Genomic DNA, 20,419 nt, shown 5'->3' on the forward strand with positions numbered 1-20,419 from the left:
GTTTATGCTCTTAAGTGTAAAAATATACATAGTAATAAACCTGATAATGTTGCAAAGGGATGATAATCATATATTGACTTATTGCTTCTGTATCTCTTTAAGATGGTTACTTCGTGATGATAATATTTTTAACTTACAGGTGTATTCTAACAATAGAACATGTAATAAATAGAACATGTAATAGTGATAATATTTGTATCCAATTTTTAACCTTCCTTTATGCAGCAACTAAATCTATATTATTATGATAATAATGTTGTATCCTCGTGTTTTAGTAACAGTGTTAAAGAATGTTTTATAGATGCATGAATAAGAGGAGTGTTTAAAGAAAAAAGAAATGAAAATATTTCTCTTTCCATTTTATTGGTTTATTTACATACCGGGGGTGTCAAAAAATGTGTACACATGACTTATATTCATCTTTTGTTATTGGTATATATTGAATATTACAATTTTTAACACAGTTTTTTCCTTTCTTAAAATGTATATACATTTTTTTGGCACCCTCTGTATATGCAACATACGAAATAGATTTGAAGCTACTTAAAATGGAAGTTCAGGAATAATAGGAGACCCAAACAAATGAGATAAGGCCAAAGCAGATACTAGCCAATGATGGAAAAAAGGTGGAGAAAATTAGACCAGGATTCTGCTATCTACACTGTTAAAATAATAAACTTAGCATGAGATAGAATGTTTGCCAATGTAGAATTTTAATCATAAGCATTTACACAATGTGTGAATCTGAAAAAAATTGATTTCCCTGTTGATTAATTTGGGAGTGTTCTTATCATTCTAAAATGTAACCTCCAAGGAATTTGCATGCTGAAATAATAGTTTAGCCTTTCACCTCACTAAGATGCAATACCTGTTATTACTCAGGAATCCATGAGATCCAGAGCAAGGTGAGGTTTCTTTTATTCTCAGTGTCATTTCCTTTCCTGAGGTGATTTTAGGGATCAGACATGTCTCCTATGTGAAACACTTTTTAAAAATATAAAAGTAGATTTTGTTATATACCACATTTTCCTTATGTACAGAAAGACTTACGTGATTATCCTATTTATTTCTCATAGAACCAGTTTTTTATCAGCTGCGCTGATGACAAGGTTGTGTTCAATAAGATAGGTGATGCCATTGCCCAGAGGATACTGAAAGCTCACAGGTAAAGTTTTGGCATTTTGGTAGGAGCTGTGATTGCAGATATTCTTGTATTCACTGCTAAAGTGACTTTTGAAAGCCCACTTTTTAAATAGTGTCTTTTTCCTAGCAGGCATGATTTGATTCAGCTAGCAGTAGGTTACTGATTCCTTAAATTTGAGTCAGTTGCTGAGAATTTTTGAGTCCATTTTTGAGGGGAATCTGTGTTCTTCCAGGTTACAGTCATTTTTTCCTGACCACACTCTTTCCCATGCAGATTTGTAATTTGATTTACTTAATGGCAGACAGTGAGCTGTGTTCACTTAAAAATTAAAGCAAAATAGTAATAATTCTTTCCCACGGGCTATATTTAAATTCTTATTACCATCTGTCTTATTTCTTCAACTCATAGGATTATTTTTTTAATAACACTTTTATTAAGATAAAATTCACATACCATACTATTTACCCACTTGCAGTGTACAATTCAGTGATTTTTAGTATATTCACAGCGCTGTGCAACCATCACCTAATCAATATTAGAACATTTTCATCATAGCAGAAAGAAGCCCCATACCTTAGTCACTACCCATTCTCTCTTCCTTTAGCCCCTGGCAACCACTAATCTACTTTCTTTTCTGTAGATATGCCTACTCTGGACATTTCATATAAATGGAATCATACAGTGTGTGTTCTTTTGTGGCTGACTTTTTTCACTTAATGTTCTCAAGGTTCATCTATGTTGCAGAATGTATCAGTATTTCATTTATTTTTATTGTCAGGTAATATTCTGTTATCTGGTACTACATTTTATTTATCCGTTCATCAGTTGGTAGATATTTGGGTTCTTTCTACTTTTTTGGCTATATGAATCATGCTGCTATAAGCATTCTATAGTAGTTTTTATGCAGACATGTTTTCATTACTCTAGGGCTAGAATTGCTGGGTCATATTGTAACTTTGTTTAACATTTTGAGAAACTGTCAGAATGTTTTCAAAAGTGGCTATACCATTTTACAATTCCACAGTGTGTATGAGGACTTGAATTTCTCTATATCAGTGCCAGTACTTGTCTTTTTTATTATAGCCATCCTCATAAGTGTGAAATGGCATTTCATTGTGGTTTTGATTTGAATTTTCCTGACTCATGATATTGAGTATTTTTTCTGTTCCTTTACTAGTCATTCATGTGTTGTCTTTGGAGAAATGTCTGTTCAAATCCGTTCCCTTTTTTCAATTAGGTTGTCTTTTTATTGTTGAGTTGTAAGAGTTCTTGATATATTCTGGAAACACGTCTCATATCAAATTTATGATTTGTAAATGTATTCTCCCATTCTTCTTTCTTGATATTGTCCTTTGAAACACAAAAGTTTATAATTTTGGTAGAATCCAATATATCTATTTTTTATTGCTTCTGCTTTGGTGTTATTGCTACACAGTCACTGCTTAATTCAAGATCATGAAGGTTTCCTTCTGTTGTTGTCTAGGAATCTTATAGTTTTAGCTCTAACATTTACGTCTTTGACCCACTTTGAGGTGTTTTTTTTTTGGGGGGGGTTATATGGTGGGAGCTACAAGTCCAACTTCATTGTTTTGCATGTGAGTATCTAGTTGTTTCAGCACCATTTGTTCAAAAGACATAAAGACGTAAAAGAACAGCATATATGGCCATGTACAGTAATAATGGACTGTGTTTTTATAGGTGACGTATCTCCTTTGCCTTCTCATATACCTTTTTAAAGAAAGTCACTATAGGCTCTGTTTCTGAGATCACTTTTAAAAAGTCTTGTTTACAGTCAAACATGTGTACCACACATGGACATTTCTTGCATCTTTGGCAGATTTCCAATTCTGTGGGTCAATTTATATCTCATTTACAAAATTGCATTATCTTTCTGTCAACTCTTGCATTTCATTGATGTAGGAGTGTCCGCTTTATAAAGCACATTTGACAAAAAGAGAAAAATAATGTTTTCATAAGATTGGAATAAGTCACAGAAATACATTAAGGTGACAAATGAGCTCGTTGGGCTGAGCAGTGAATCATGAGTTTTGGAACTATGATCGGCTAAGAAGGAGAATAGCTTGTACACCTTCAACCTCAATTTTACTCATCCCAGTTATTAGTTTCCTATAGTATGTGGTTTAATAAGTACCTGTAAGATTGTTTTCAAGTGTTTGGAAGACCAAAAGAATATGTTTCTTTAGTATATTGATCTGTCGTTAAAAATCTGGGCCACTTCTAAAATCATAGATTTTTAGGGCTGGAAGGAACTTTAGAATATTTTCCAGTTGAACATTTCCCAGTGATCCTGTAAGCTGCTCCTGAAAACAAAAGGGGTCCATGGTAAGAGATAATGGTAAAGTAGCACCTGTTTGTATCTCACACTTAGAAGTTCACAGAGCACATTAAAGGCTCGCAATTTCATGCTAATTTTGTAGAAAACGGGAAAGAAGTCCATCAAATTTCAAATGAACTGCGTATCATTTATGTCTGATCTCTAAGTAGTCTCCCTTTCTTTGACAGTCATGTTTCAAAGTGGTATGTCGATTACATATTCAAAGTTTTAGTTAATCCACACACGTACCCTAGAACATATTTTGTTTCTTCTTCTCTGTTATCTCCACGTTATTGTTCATCTCCTGTGTTAATTGCAACTCTAAAATGTATTTTCATTTAATAATTGCAAATCTGTGAGCTTTTGTTCTTAGGAAAGGTAAAGGTAGAATTTAAAAAGTTCATTCTGCAGGCAGCCTGCAGTGGGGCCCCTCCTTTATACTGAGGGTCATAATATGCCCACCCCCAGTTTACCCCTGTCTCTTTGTTGACTTGTCTGCTCTCCACTCTGCTGAGACTCAGAACTTCCCTGCCAAAGTCACGTGCCTAGCAACAAGTGTAATTTTGGCTGTTGGAAGAAGAGAACAGAGCACAAAGCAGAAGGAGGGAAATAACAGCATTCAGCCAGCCTGACCAAAGAACACGGGCTCTCTTCCAGGTCCCCCCCCCCCCCCCCCCCCCGCCAAGAGACATTGGATTCTTTAAGTTGCCCAGTCCCTCAACCGGGCTGAGCCTTGTTATTTCTGCCTGTGCTGTCATTGGCCCCACACCAATTCCCCGAAGTGAGTTCTCTGCTTCCCTCACTTCCTCCTCGTTTCTTCTCAACCACCATCATTCTTTTCAGAAACAGGTTTTTGCAAAGCCTTCATGCTCTGATCCATGACGTAGAGTCTTAGAATATTGTTCACTCCGTGCTGAACTAAGAATAGCTGTGGGAATCTCTGCAGAAAACCAAAGGTCTGCTCTAATAAGTAAACTTGTCTCAGAGTTGAGACCAGCTCTCAACTCACTTGAAGCCTGCCTTTGACAAGTCAAATCTATTAGGGATTCGGGAGAAGAAATCATAATCCACGGTCTAAAATCAAGTGGTTTATGCCATGTTTGAATGAGCCAAAAAAAAAAAAAAAAGATAGAGTAGAACCAACTGATCCAGGTAGGAAACATTTTAAAACACTGGGTGCCATGAATAATGCTATCTGAGGATGAAACCGTTTTGCTTATGGAAACTGGCACATATATAGTTTTGCTGCCTTGGTAAAAAAGTAGGGAAGCAAGAGAGTGCATTTTGTATTGCTGTCACCACAAAGTTGACAACACATACAATGAAAAGAGGCAGTTGATTTAATGCCTTTGTATTTTAATACTAAATGGCATTGAAAAATACACCATTAAACTACATTGAAAAATGCACAGTTTTGAAGATTGCTCAAACTCTTCATGCTTCCTATAAGAACAGAACAATGCCAGGTAGGGCTTGCAATTTGTCCTGAATGAGTGGTATGGGGGAAATGCCTCTGGGAATCTGAGATGAATTGGGGACCAGGTGTCTGGAGACCTGGGTTCTTGCCAACTGTCATCTACAGGTGTGTGTCCTTTTAATGATTAATATGTCAGTTTGCCTTTCTGACACCAACAAAGAAAATAATAGCATCTGCCCCACCTCACTCATATGAATGGATGTGAAAAAAAAATTGAAAACCAGAAAGTGCCGGTTCATGTAAGAAAGTGTTGTTGTTTCTAGGAAACTTATCATCTGTAAATATGCCAGTTCACCATAAATTTGCGCAATGATAAAGAAGTACAGTACTCAAATCAACTGTTTCTGCATTGATATTTATGTTCGAAACAGAAATGTTTCCATTAAAGAGTCCTTAAGTTAGTAGATGGCTACTACGGGTCAGCGGACCTCTCTTTGGTTTCCTACTGCTGGTACTGGTACTTGTTTATCCTGAGACAAAGAGAGGCACATTATTAAAACACTGTCTAGACGTGTCCTGTCAGAAATCTACAGGTGACTTCTCCTAGACATCAATTTTTGAATTCCCCATTATTGATTATATAACACCCTCCCCCAAAATAGTAAATAAAGTAAAAGGTATTCTGAAGCGTAATGTGAGCTCAGTTTTGCTTTGCTTTGTTTTAATTTTAGGCACCCTTTACTATCCTTTGAAGGTGTACAAGCTTTCTAAGTGGAATCACTGGTTGTTAATTGAATAATAGTGTGATCAGATTTTGAGTTGTTCCACAGCCAGGGTGCTGCACATGCGTTACTTCATTCAATTCTCACATCACACGTATGAAGTGGATGCACAATTCTCCCCATTCTCCAGATGAGGCAGCTGGAGCCACGTGAGGTTAGGGAACTTGTCCAAGGCCTACGGCTGTTGATGAGTGAAACTGAGATTAAGCCATGTCTTTAGGATTTCCCCTTGTGCTCTTCACTGCTCAGCTACACAGCTTCCTCATTTCAGGGAAGAGAAATGTTCTAATGGGAAGCCTTCTATGAGAGATACTTTATTCTGAAATAACAAAATCAGATGAACATTTTATTTTTTAAAGTAATTGTGCAATACATATGAAAATTTCTAACGTTTAAAGAAAAATCTACATCCTGCAATTACCACATCCTATCATTTGTGTACCAAGCTGTAAGAACATGCTGGGTATGTTTCAAAAGCACTGTCTTAAAGAAATTTCAACTGCAGTTATAATAAAAAGAAAAAACATGTAAATTAAGTATGCCATTTGCTGGTTTAATTTTTTTTTTTCCTTGTGGGATAATCTCCCAGCTCTATAAAGTGTCTGAAGAAGAGGTTACACTGGGGCAGAGATGACAACATATCATGGCAGGAGAACTTTTGATTTAGATCATTTGATTGCTTTTACTTGATTCCAAAAATTATATAAGTGGTAATCTCAGTAGATAGATGTAAAGATTAGTTCCGGGAAGAGCAGAATTATTTAGAGCTTGAGCATGTGCCCTGGCAAAGAGAGGAAGGAAGGGAGAGAGACTCTTTTAAAAAATGAGGATGAATTATGTCTGGACCATAGTGAGAACAGTTGCATAACTTTTGTAGAATCTCATTTGTGGAACACTGAGGGATAGGCCTGCCAAAGGCTAGCAGTCCAGAGTGAAACCTAGATACTGAGCTAACCCTGAACATTCTTACACTTAAGAGCTTGTCATTTTCAAAAGATAACCAAAGAAAAAAATTATGTGTGTGTGCATGCTACAATATAGAATATGTCGTTATGTATAAAGTCACACATATGACATTCAAAATTAGTGCTAAATAGGTCCACTACTTCTAGTGCACTAGCAATGATTTTAGCCAATCTTCTCGTTTATCGATGAGAAAACTGAAGCACAGAAAGATCTACTGCATTTTAAAAGATTTTCCAAAGAAAATAAAATGGGTTATGTCTCAAACCACTGAGAAGCTACAGATCCAATTCTCACATAACTGATACCACAATAGTATAAATTTCTCTCCACACAAAAGACTAAGCCCCACCTGCAATTCTTCTTATTTCTGGAAACATTCACTGCTGCAAAATCTACAGCAGTGATAGGATTTATAACCGACTCTTGAAGTTTAAGGCAATGAAATATGATCTCTAAACCTGAAATTCTCAAAAAGTAAACCGTCTTGTCCCTGGAGAAGCACAGTGACGTCCTTTGGGGCCTTCGTACAGATCCTGAGACCCCCATCCTCAGCAGACCCAGCTTCTCCCGCCTGTCCTCCCTCCTGAGGACAGACCATGGATTGCAGGAGGAGGGATTTTATGGGAGAGGAGGGCAACAAAGTAGAGGAAAACTACTGCTACGGCTCATTTACATGGTGAATTAGTACTGTTTGTAAAGGTACAAATAGCATGACAGCAATCACAAAAATTAAAAATATTAATATTAAAAATTCCCACATTCTCATCACCCTAAAAAAGTCACTTTTTATTTTTCTATTTCCTTTTTTGCTTATACTCATATGCATAGTTATATTTTCTGTTGAATTGTAACTTCTTGCCTTTTCCTGTAACTCACCTGAATTTCTGTCTTAAGCCCTGTTTCCACACAATGGAAGGAAATTTAGTTTAGTCATTTCCCAATAAACATGGCCAAATTCAGTGCTTTCTTGTTATTGCTGCTCTGTATTCCGCCAGTCAGGGTGCTGCACACTCCCACCCTTGGAATAGATGCATAGGCACCCTGGATCTTGGGGGAGGGGCTTTCAGCTCTCAGCATCGAGCTGTCTCGGGCCTGTGCCGGCATCTGCCTGCTGTATCTTGAGGCCTCAGCCTCCTCCTTTCCTGCCTTTCTGCCACTTCTCTATTGCCGCCATCATGTGAGCGGGTGTACATTTCTCGGGGGTTTCTCTGGAAGCAAGCTTCAGATCCTCATCACTCCCACATCCTCGTGTTTGAAAAATGATGGGTGCTCACTTCGGCAGCACATGTACTAAAACAGAAAGGGGATGGAGTCAGTCCTGTTCTTCCCGGAACTCTGCTTGAAGGCAGAGGACAGAGTCCCTGCACTGAGTCTCATTTTTATTTTCATTTTTTTATTTTTTTTAAGGTTTTATTGGGGAAGGGAACAGGACTTTATCGGGGAACAGTGTGTACTTCCAGGACTTTTCCAAGTTGTTGTCCTTTCAGTCTTAGTTGTGGAGGGCGCAGCTCAACTCCAGGTCCAGTTACCATTGTTAGTTGCAGAGGGCGCAGCCCACCATCCCTTGCGGGAGTCGAGGAGTCGAACTGGCAACCTTGTGGTTGAGTGCCTGCGCTCCAACCAACTGAGCCACCCATCAGCCCTCTTCATTTTTATTTCTTTATGCTCCTACCTTAGCTGAAAACAATCTCTGTCTAGCTCCCCAAATCTAAGAAGCTGATACATTTGTGCTCTGGTTCCTTTGTGAGAGTGCCACCCTAGGAGGCATGCCTGCTTCATATCACACAGTGGGGGAAGTTAACACATTTAAGGGGAGAAATTATTTAATATAATATCAGCCTGCCACATCTGTAATTGTCCTATAATTGTAACTTTGCATTGGGGCCATTTTAACATAGTACCAGAAGTACTTTGCTGGTAAGTCATCATCATGGTCATTTTTGGTGGCTGCAAAAAGTTATAGCCACTGAATGGCTATCGCATAATTTTGTTAATCACCCCTCTGTTATTGGACACTTATTTCCAATTTTTCGCTATGGTACATAGCATTGCTATAAGAGTTAGTGAGTATTGAAAGAAAAACCTATTTTAACAAAAAGCCTAAAATGCAATTTTATAAAATTGTTCTAAACTAAAGTGGATGAAGCAATTGCTTGCAGGATGGCTTGGTGCCCACTAGCTCTTATCTGGCTTTTAAGATCATAAATAATTCTGCACATTAGGGGCTCTGGTTCCTGCCCTATCCTGATTGCTATCATTTGCACCACCCTGATATGCTGAGGGTGCCGTGTTTCAGAAGAGGTTAGAATCCTCAGCAGCTGGCAACTCTTACTTTCTATGGATGGGGTCAAGAAAGGAGATTGGATATACTCTTGAATAGAATTTTTCTCTTCATTGGCTTACACAACCACAATTTTATGGTTTGAAATTCTAGAGCACTTTTTTCTACAACAGTGAAAATCTTAAGTCATTTCTGCTAATTTGCTGAACACAGTTTAAAAATTTCATCATTCAGGAAATTCAAGAACTACTGCATTGTGAAAAAGCAAAGGCCTTGATATGGAGCCAACAATCTCAAGGACATGTGACTATTCTGATTCCTACAAAAGTCAATTTGCAAGAATGTTTTACCTAAAGATGTAAGATTTTTATAGGACATTTCTTTTTTTGAATTTACCTTTTTAAATTACAGTTGACATTCAATATTATTTTATATTAGTTTCAGGTGCACAGTGGAGACTTTGATGTGACTTACGAAGGCATCCCCTCCAATTATAGGACATTTCTCAATATCCTACATATGAGGTCTCCCATTTTGCAGTTATTTTTACTTTTATAAAACACAAGGATAAAAGGGAACCATTTTTTACAAACAGAATCACAAACGCTTGGTGTTCAAGACCAATAATACCACTTCTAAGATTTTTTTTTCAACAAATTTGAAAACTGACTTATGTGGCTCAGCATACATAGCAAAATAGTTATTTTGAAATAGCAAAAAATTAGAAACACTTTAAATGTCTATCAATAGAGAACTGGTTCAAATATGGTATAGCTGTAAGGTGGAATACTATGTCGCCATCATTAAAAAATCAGCAACTCTCTATGTACAGATAGCAAAGAATTTTCAGGATACAATGAAAAATGATAACAATAATATTCAGAAAAGTGTCTATAGTATGCTAACATTTGTGTAGAAAGGAAGGAAGACGTATATATGCTTATAGACTATTTCTGAAAGAGTGTGGAAGGTCATAGGAGTTGCTCTCAGGGAATGGAAATGGTGGGGACAAAGAAGTGAAAGAATTTTTTTCATCATATAATCTTCTACTACCTCTTAAATTTTGTACTATGAGCATATATTATCCACTAGAAAATATAATTGGTGGGTCCTTAAAAAGCTAAACATATTGTAACTATATGACCCAACAATGCTATTCCTGGAGGATATTATGCTAAGTGAAATAAGTCAGACACAAAAGGACAAATGATCCCACTTAAAGGAAATATCTAGCATAGGCAAATTCATAGAGACAGAAAGTAGATTAGAGATTAACCAGGAGTTACAGGAAAGGGAAATGTGGTGTTATTGCTTATTTATCACAGTTTCTGTTTGGAGTCATGAAAACATTTTGGAAATAGATATCATGATGGTTGCAAAACATGAAAGTAATTAATATCACTGAATGGTACACTTACAAATGGTTAAAATGGCAAATTTTATGTTATATACATTTCCCCAGAATAAAAAATTTAAATAAAATAGAATTTAATTGAAAGAAAAGTGTCTTCTGCAGCTTAATCTCTTCCCTACTGGAGGCTTCCCAGGAAGGAACATTCTTCTACCCTGACCCCATCCTCTGAAAGCAAATAGTACCGAGTGCATACCGTGTGCAAGGATCCTTTGTTGGGCACTGCCCCAAATAGAAAGATATGTGGACATATATCCTGTATTTCAGGAGAGCTTATCCCATAGCCTATTTAGCAGACATGTGTCACTATCGTGTAAAGCCAAAAGAGTGTGAGACGATGGCCTGGCATTGTGCCATGGGGCATAGAAGCAGGAACAGACCAATTTTGACTGGAAGATCCAGGATGGCTTGACTGGAAAGGAGCCTTTTAGGCTGCCCTGGAAGAAGTGGGTTTCTGCCAGGCGGAGAAGCCTCAGAGAACAGATCAGCCAACCCTCCTTAGTCGGGAGGTGCAACCCTGAGCAAGGGGACAGTGGACCATACTGATTTTGGAAAGGCAGCTGAGAATGGTGTCAATTTTTAAGTGTCCAGTTTAATTTGTTTGGACCTTTAACTATTGGCTATGAGGAAATGGCTCATGCATTCTTTCTATTACTCGTTTCCGCTATCCCATTTACCATTTAGGAATGTCAGCCTCTTACCCTTATCAGGCTGATAACAGTTTACATTTTGTAAATGGTTTATTTTCCACCTCAAACTATGTTTGCCATCTAGTGATTAATCCATGCCATTGCAACAGCCCACTTCAGATGCTTGTTTCTCAGCACCACCGTTACGGTCACAACCTCCAGACACTTCTGTTGGCTGTCACTTCTTCCCCGACCTTCACTTTCACATGTCCTGATACATACATTGGCATTTAGAGACATCAGTAATAAAATATGACCCGTCAGAACAGAATATCCACATGAAAGCAAAATATAGCTGTTTAGATGTAAAGGAAGTTTAGAAATTAAGTATTATGAAAAGTTTAAGTAGGATCTGATTTGAAAATTAACCAGTAGCAGCACCTGTGTGTGAATATAGATCTCTCGGATATACACTGAGATTCTGACCACAGTGGGGACCACAGTCCTTTGCAGGCTTTCTCTTCTTCTGGTGTATTTTTTAAATGGAGACAAGGATTTGAACAGTTTTGCCTCTAATAGGCGATACCTGTTTGAACAGAATTCTCCAAATTTCTTTCTGAATGTAGATCAAAGTTAAGGAGCCACACTTTCTTCTTTTTGTTCTATCACTGAGTAGCAATGACTACCCAAAATCTTTTCTTTCAAAGTCTGTCGTTAATCAGTTGGGAGAGTGGGCCAAAAACTAGTGTGTTATATATGCAGGGGATTTAAAAATGTCACACAGAATTCTTGAATCCAGGGTAGCATTTTGCCGCTGAAACAGAGTTTCTAAACTATGATGATTTCTGCATTGGCAAATACACTGGGTGGGCCCAGTAAGTCTTTTTACCCCTGAGATCTAGGCTATGGGGTCTCATTTACCGAACTGAATGCCTGCTATTCACCAGGCTCTGAGCTAGGTACTATGGAGAAAACTTGTTATGCATTAAACTATTACAATCAAGGCTTTTTTAAAACTTTGTTGTAACCCCCTCCCTTTCTATGGGATCCAAGCAAGGCTTTCTTACAATGAATTTTGCCCTAGGAAGGATTATACTGTAGAGAGAGAGTGGGTACAATTCCCACTTTACTGCCAAGTTCAGCTTAGTTTTCAGTTTGTTATGAACTGTCAGCCTGGAAAATAGCTTCTGGCTTCAATGCAGCAGCACCCCAAAGCCCTTAAATGTGATAGCATATATTGTAGGAAGCCATTCTCTCAGTCTCTAAAACCATGAGACCTGCTTGGCTGTCATGTTAAACTGTTTCTGTATCTATCTTTTTTTTTTTTTTCTTTTTTGGTGAATCTCTCTTCGTCTGACTTTTGCAGGGAAAGCCAGAGATACCGGGTGTATGTTGTGACACCACTTCTGCCAGGGTTTGAAGGAGACATTTCAACCGGTGGAGGAAATGCTCTCCAGGCAATAATGCACTTCAACTACAGGTGCCAAAGTTCTCCAATTGTCAGTTTTCAGCTTTCAATCAGCCATGTATACGAGCTGGGGAATGGAATGGAAATGTTTGTCCACATCTACTCAGTGGGGTGTTCAACAGATGAATACTTTCCTTTAGTTTACTTTTGAATCTTGGCCTGTTTACTAGTTGGTAAGATTTCAAATGCAGCCGAAAAATCGTAAATGGTAGACCTAGGATACATGGCACGTATAACAGAACTAAAATATTCGTCTCTTTTATATTCACTGCTGAGTGTGTGGTGTGTGTGTGTGTGTATGTGTATATGATATATATGTAATTTTTATAATATATAAAATATATAATATAGAAATATATATATATAAAATAATATACATAAGATATATAAATATATAATATAAAATATATATTAAAAGTTCTCGTCTCCATTTATGATTATTATATAATACTAAAGAACCAAAATATTAGTCTCTTATATTCACATATATTGTATACGTATATATATTTTTATATAGTATACATATAGATCTTATAAATGGAGATGAGGACTTTATATGTTAATATATGTAAAAATATATAATATGTATAAAATATTGACTTTTAAATTATCATTCGGCCACACAAAATAGTTCTTGAACTTTCCATATTCTTTGCAGTAGGTAAGGAAAAAAACCGAAATACTTAAAATGCTATGATTTGTGCATGTTTATGATTCTTTGGTAGCAAATCCTTCAACGAGACTGGTAATGTTAATCTCTGCTAGTAAGTGAAGCGTGACGGTTCTTTCCTATCTTCTGCAGTTTTAATTCTGTTTTCTCTACCACATTTTTGTTAAAATTGTAGGGAAAGTGGTAAGTCCTATTCTTGATATTCTAAAAAGCAGAGTTTCCATGTTCACTCCAAAAGGCCCTTGAGGCTTCAGCCTTGGCCAGTGGAGCATTATGAAGAGGGATGAGAGGTAGTCGCTTGTGGGCAGGTGTAGAGAGGAGGGGTAGAAAGTGATGGAAAGGTAGCCTGAGTTCTCTCTGGGTCACTTACCTGAGAAGGAGCACAGGCGTGAAGAGGTACAGGCCTGGGCACAAATCCAGCTCCCAGTTAGGAGCTCTATGACCCGAGATGCAGAAGAACCCTAATCAGTATCACACTCGCATCAGTCAAAGCAAGGACTGGAACCTGGCTATTTTCTTTTAATAGCCCTTGTTTTTCAGAGCCGCGTGTACCGTATTTCCCTGAAAACAAGACCTAAGCAGAAAATAAGCCTTAGCATGTTTTTTCAGCATGACATCCCCTGAACATAAGCCCTAGTGCATCTTTTGGAGCAAAAATTAATATAAGACCCGGTCCAATTTTCGGGGAAACACGGTAGTTGTTTCCCACCTTTCTAATCAAGCCCTTTTGGGGTGGGGGAAAGGACAAAGGAGACCTTACCCAGAACCCCAGTGTGTAAAGCAGATAAGGGTTCAGGTCATGGTCAAATTGGGGGTGGGGGCTTAGCTGCCCTACTGCTGGACCGCTCCCCAGAGGCACCTCTTGTAGGATCTGAGGGTCCTCTGGGCAGAGTTTGAACACACCATTGTGGTGGAAATTCTTTCGTTTTTTTCTGACTTTTCAAACTTGCATCTGTCTGTCTGCCAGGGTTTCAAGTAAAGATTTTTTGGTTGTTGTTTGTTTCCTCTTGGGTAATTTTGCCTGATTACACTCGGAGAAATTTAACTGTGCTTTGGTCTATACACTTGGATTGAAGATTTGCCCATTTCTATTATTATCTGATTTGTAACATGACAAACAAAGCTTTTCAAGTATTTAAGGCTCTGACATAATGTTTAATTGGATTTTATCTACTTTATGTGCCGTTCTAATATTATTTTTGGAATACTGTCAATTGTAATTATTTTCTGTGACTATTTTCTTGGGTTTGAACCAGCTGAATGAAATAACATGCTTGGCTTTTGTTCAGCAACCAAAGCTGTAGACTTTTATTATGCAACTACATCTCTATTTGCTGGCATCAGTTGTAATAATACCAGCATTTCCCAGGCATAACTATATTTTTAATTACTTTCATAGAGCAAGCAGATGGAGCATAGAATTTTTTGTTTTGTCAGTCTTTATAATTCATCGACTATTATCAGAGTGTTGAGAAACAAAGTCATTAGTAGAGTCAGTTATTTGAGATTATATTTTTCCCTTTAAAGGGCTTTGCTGACTTTAGAGACAGCCCAACTATGATAGTCTCTTTAATTCCGAAATTACTCTGCTCAGTATTTGCCCTTTTCACCTCTGGAAGCAATGTGATTTCTGTAAGTATTCTTATCTGTTGAGGCATTCTAAATTTATCTTTGCTGTCACTAAATTTTCTGAGAGCAAAAGTTCATTGATAATCTATCATTTAAAAATAGCATCTCTTTCTGAAGTCTAACATCAATTTTATAACTTTTCCATGTACTCTTCTCAAAATGGCCAACTACCTTGCCTCATCAGTAATAATACAAAAGTGACAGTAATGTGGTTTTTCGGCTTTTAAAAAAATCTATGTAGCATCTTCTTATAAAAGCACTGTTCTGTTTTTACTTGGATTAGGACTAAACCCCACAGATATATTCCTATTGGGATTGGTTTCTTTGGGACCTCCATAATTATTTCTTTCCTTTCCATATGTTCAGAACCATGTGCAGAGGAGAAAATTCCATCGTTGGAAAGTTAAAAGCAGAGCGTAAGTAACTGCTTTTACTTTTTTTTTTAACATGGTTGTTATGGGGACATATCAGTAATTATTAATCTTTTTGCAGTGTGATTATAAGACTTTATTCATAAAAGGTATTCCACAAAATGCTTAACAGGGGTAAATTACTTATTCTCACTAAATTGTCCAAACCAGTGTTCAAATGAAGACAACATGACTTGAGAAGCATAGGTAAGAAAAATTGAGAGTATTTTTATTATTTATTTTTATTTATTGATAGTAATTGTTTTGATAATAAGTGGGATTTGTAAGGAACATCACAAGGACCCTACATGTGTCTTCTATTATGGTCCTTCACTACCGTCCTGGGTAGGACGGTAGTAAGCAGAACAGGTGTCATTCCTGCTTTAAAGATGAGGACATAAATGCTACAAGGTTCGCAGATATTTGTGTGGCCTCCTATAAATGTAGAAGTCCCATGGTCTAAATCTTTTAGGTTATTATAGTGTAGGTAAATAAATAAGCAAAACACAGTCATACCTTTTACTTCTGTAATTCATATTTTCAAAAACACTTTCTCTGATATCTTCTTAATTGATCCTACTACATAGTTCTTAACTACAACATATTGTAACTGTGGGTTTACTTATCTATATCTCTGTGAACTGACTCTGAGCTTAGCACATAGAAGGTCCTCAATCATGTTCTATACCATGCACAACAGGTATGAAAGATTCCACAAGAAATAAACTGGGGTCAGAACCCAACTTGTCTGAGCTCCAGTTCAGATTGGGTCCAGACTGTGAAAACTTTGAGGGCCAGATTTTATCCAGACTAGACTTTATTCAGAAGAAGACAGGATGAGATTGATGGAACCCTGTGATTCCTGGAATGAACTCATCAAAGAGGTGTTTATGTGAAGAGTCACTTACTCTTGGTAAACAAAGTAGAGAGAGACTTGGGGCAGGTGAGCGAGAATTGGTAATGGAAAGAAAGGTTATGTATGAATAAGACTGTGAAGGAAGACTTGAGGGAATGTGGAAACAGAAGAGTAAGGGAAATGTCAGATAATCATAAGGGTTTCAACCCCACTGACCAGGAGAATGGAGCTGCCACAGGGAGGTCTAGAAAGGTCAAGAGGTGCCATCACAATTATAATGCCATGTGGTATGGCCTTCAGATATGCTAATAACCTCAACTGAGGTTTTTGAAGATTTTATGCATTGGATAATATATCAGAATGGGGGGAGAAAATATTATTCCTTCCATGTACAAGTATGTGTATTTTTCACTTAAAAATAATTAGGGCATCAGTAAGAATGGCATAGTGAGCATCTCCAAAAGTTCACACCTACGTAAAAGCAACAAAAACACTGACAAAAATTGTCCAAGTCACCTTTTTCAGAATTCCGGAAATTAACCAAAAGCTTGCAACAATCTGTGATATGTTCATTCAAGAAAGACAGCAGAATCTTGGTTAAAGCAGCAAGCTTTTTGGCATTTTAATTTGCCACATACCCACCCCTCTCTCCTCAATTGCACAGTAGCCTTGAAAACCAAATCATCACTGTGAAAACCAGCAGCCTAGCAGCCACTGGAAGGAGCCAAATGTGTTATAAGCTCCCATCCCATGGTAATTGTGAGAATTGTCGTAATTTGACCTGACAGCTTGAAAGTCTTTAAAACAGCTAGTTCAACTATCTTCAAAGAACTAAAGGGAAAGATATTTAAAGAACTAAAGAGAAGTATAAAAACAATGTCTCCTCAAATAGGGAATATAAAAAAATAGAATGTCTTAAATTAAAAGTTTCTATAAAAGTTCTTTTTTAAAAAAAAAGGAACTAAATATAAGTTTTAGAGTTGAAGAGTGTAATAATTGAAATGAAATGCACATTAGAGGGGCTGATAGCAGATTGGAGCAGGCAGAGGAATTAACAAGCTTGAAGATAGGTCCATTGAGAATATTCACCCTGAGCAACAGAAAGAAAAAAAAAACAGAAAAATGAATGGAAGTTTAGAAACCTGTAGAACATCAAGCACACCAACATAATGGGAGTGCCGGAAGGAAGGAAAGAGAAAAAAGTACTGATAGAATATTTAAAGAAATAGCGACTGACAACTCCCCAAATTTGATGAAAAAGAAAAACATGGATCTACACATCCAAGCTCAACAAAATCCAAGTAGGGTGAAGTTAAAGAGATCTACAGCAAAACACCTCATAATCAAATGAAAGACAGGGACAAAAAGGGAATCTTGAAAGCAGCAAGGGAAAAGCAAATCATCCAGTACAAGAGATCCTCAATAAGAGAAACAGCCAGTTTCTCATCAGAAACCATTCTGTTTTTTTCCTTGATAATGTCCATTGGAGCAAAAAAGCTTTTATGTTTGATGAAATCCAATTTATCTGTTTTTATGTTTTTGTTTTTTGGTGTAAAATTCAAGAAACCATTGCTTAATCCATTATGGAAGAAAATGTGTGCAAATTATATATCTGATAAGGGTTTGGTATCCTGAATATATAAAGAATATTTACAGCAATAAAATGAATAATCAACAATAAAATGAATAATCCAATTTTTTAAATGGGCTAAGGATTTAAGTAGATGTTTCTCCAAAGAAGATATACAAAATGGCCAATAAGCGTATGAAAAGATGTTCAACACCATTAATCATTAAAGAAATTCAAATAAAAACCACAAGGCACAACTTCATACTTACCAGGATGGCTATAATTTAAAAAATAAAAAAGGTATTGATGAGGATATGGAGATATTGGAACCCTCATACGTTGCTGTTGGGAATTCAAAATAGCGCAGCCTCTTTGGAAAGCAGTTTGGTCGTTCTTCAGAAATTAGACAGGGTTGCCATATAACCCAGCGATTCTTTTCAATAGTATATACACAAGAGAGTGGAAAACCCATGTCCACACAAAAACTTGCACATGAATATTTAGAGCACCATTATTTATAGCCAAAAGTGGAAACAACCCAAATAATCCATTAACTGATAAATGTAGAAACAAAATGTGTATATCTATACAATAGAATATTATTGAGATATAAAAAGAAATGTGCTGATACATGCTCCAACATGGATGAACTTTGAAAATGTTATGCTAAGTGAAAAGTAGCCAGACATAAAAGGCCACATATTGTATAATTCCATTTTTATGAAAAGTTTTAATAGGCAAATCCCTAGAGACAGGACAGTAGATTAGTCATTGCCAGGATCTGAGGAGAGAGTGGAATGGAGAGTAATGCCTAATGAGTATGGCATTTCTTTGGGGAATAATAAAAATGTCGTGAAATTAGATAGTGATGATGATTATACAGCCTTGTGAATATAGTTTTAAAAAACACTGAATTGTATACTTGAAAGGAGTGAATTTTACGGTATATGGATTTTTAAATGATTTGGAAGCTTTAAAATAGTGAATTAAGCTTTTAGTACAAGTATATAATTGTGTGTATGTGCACGCGTGCACATTGAGTGCTCAACAATTTTTCACTAATAGTCTTCTCAGTGTAAAAAACTTTAGAAATAACCTTCGACATAGGACATGTACATCACCAATAATAAGTACTTTCAAAAGTTGTATCTAATTGCATCTAGGACACAGAGGATTTACCAGAGCATTATCCCTATCTCGATTTTCTAATGGCTTAAAATAAAGATGATAGTGAATTAATAAATCTCTAAAAGTTATATCAATGAAATAAAATCAGGAAAGCCATTCAGTACTTGACAGTGGCTAGTAAAATGCAAAAGTGAGATTATGGGAGAATAAAAAGTCAGAACAAGCCTATTAAGTTTCTCAACCATAAAAATGGCCTGAGCTTATTATAAAGCATTTCCTTTGGTTCTGGACCCTTTTTCTGCCTTTGCCTATTCAGGGGAAAAAATGGATTTTTATACAAGAAGTAATTTCAATGTTAAACCCTGTTATGAAAAGATTTCCAAGAACCCTGGAAACAAGTCAAAATGAAGCATGTCAGTGGGGAAAATGTTCATACTTTAAACAGAAGAACAGCTTAATTACATAATGCCCTTTTTTGAGGTAAACGTTTTATTGTTGGTTTTGTTCTTGTAAATGTGTAGTGGGTTTTAAATACATGAACTAGCTAATCTAATTGGATAGAGCACTATAGTTCTCTACTGTTTCAATTCTTTAGAAATAACAAAATTGCTGCTGTGAATATGTTACAATTCCTGAAGAGAAAACCAGCAGCTATTAGTGTGTAATTATCTGATACTCCAACCTTCAGGGATTTAGTGTTTAATTGAAAGTGTTTATCATTTTTCTGTTTTTGGTAAATTATGACATTTTAGGAGCCAATTTAGTATAATTTAAAAGAGGACTAGCGGTGTTCAGTCAGGATTAGAAATGTCTGAAGTGCTACTAGTTTTTAAGTAACAAAAGCCTATAACAACTCTTGAAGCCCTTTCACAAAATTTTCTTATAAACATCGAGTCTATTATATTGAATTTCTCATCTTTTGAGGTATATCTGTACCAGTGTTTATAACAGATATATCTTAGGGACCTAAATAAACCTCCAGATTCTCAAATACCTCCATGGCATATAATTTGGAAACCTCCCTGATATTTTTTCTTCTATTGCTTCATATTAATACTTGTATGTGCTTCTGGGTTTCTCATTTTCTTCAATGGACACTTGTTGCCTCATATCCTCATACAAGTTGACATCACCAACTTTGTATTTATTAATTGTTGAATCAGTTGTCTTCACAGAATAAAGTACTGACTGAAACAGTTTCTTAACTTGCCCTTTCTTCTTTTCATATGGAGTGCGTGGTGGATTTATTCACAGCATAGGTGGATTTGACAGGCCACACTTGAAATCATCCAAAATGTTTCTGATTAGGAACCCTTATCTTTCTTTCCAGTCCTGTTACTGTGTTTCCCCCAAAATAAGACCAGGTCTTATATTAATTTTTGCTCCAAAAGACACATTAGGGCATATTTTCAGGGGATGTCTTATTTTTTCACGTACAACAATCCACATTTATTCAAATACAGTCATGTTGTCTTCTTCTGGAACATCGTCATAACGTACTAAATGCATCTGTCTGGCTGACGATCCTAACTGGGGCTTATTTTCAGGGTAGGTCTTATTTTCGGGGAAACACGGTACTGGAAATAATCCTTAGCTTTCTTCTTAAAGGCATTTTTCACGAAGAAATAAAGTTTTTATCACTTCATAAGAGCTATTTTATAGTCAAGGATGAATGGGAAGTAGGTTGGATTGTGGATTGTGAGGCTTTCCAGCTAATTTGATA

At 36.6% G+C, this 20,419-nt stretch overlaps 1 protein-coding gene across 7 annotated transcripts in view; it reads left to right on the forward strand.

The window, feature by feature from the left end:
* PLD1 (phospholipase D1) overlaps positions 1 to 20,419 on the forward strand; it is a 183,659-nt gene that overhangs the window by 137,424 nt on the left and 25,816 nt on the right. For all 7 annotated transcript variants that reach the window (XM_081072793.1, XM_081072795.1, XM_081072797.1 and 4 more), the window contains 3 exons: positions 1,077 to 1,165; positions 12,332 to 12,445; positions 15,099 to 15,148. In XM_081072793.1, the coding sequence (XP_080928919.1) occupies positions 1,077 to 1,165; positions 12,332 to 12,445; positions 15,099 to 15,148 (253 nt within the window). The remainder of the gene's footprint in view (positions 1 to 1,076; positions 1,166 to 12,331; positions 12,446 to 15,098; positions 15,149 to 20,419) is intronic.

The sequence above is a fragment of the Rhinolophus hipposideros genome (assembly GCF_964194185.1).
Source record: "Rhinolophus hipposideros genome assembly, chromosome: 2".
NCBI lineage: Eukaryota > Metazoa > Chordata > Mammalia > Chiroptera > Rhinolophidae > Rhinolophus > Rhinolophus hipposideros.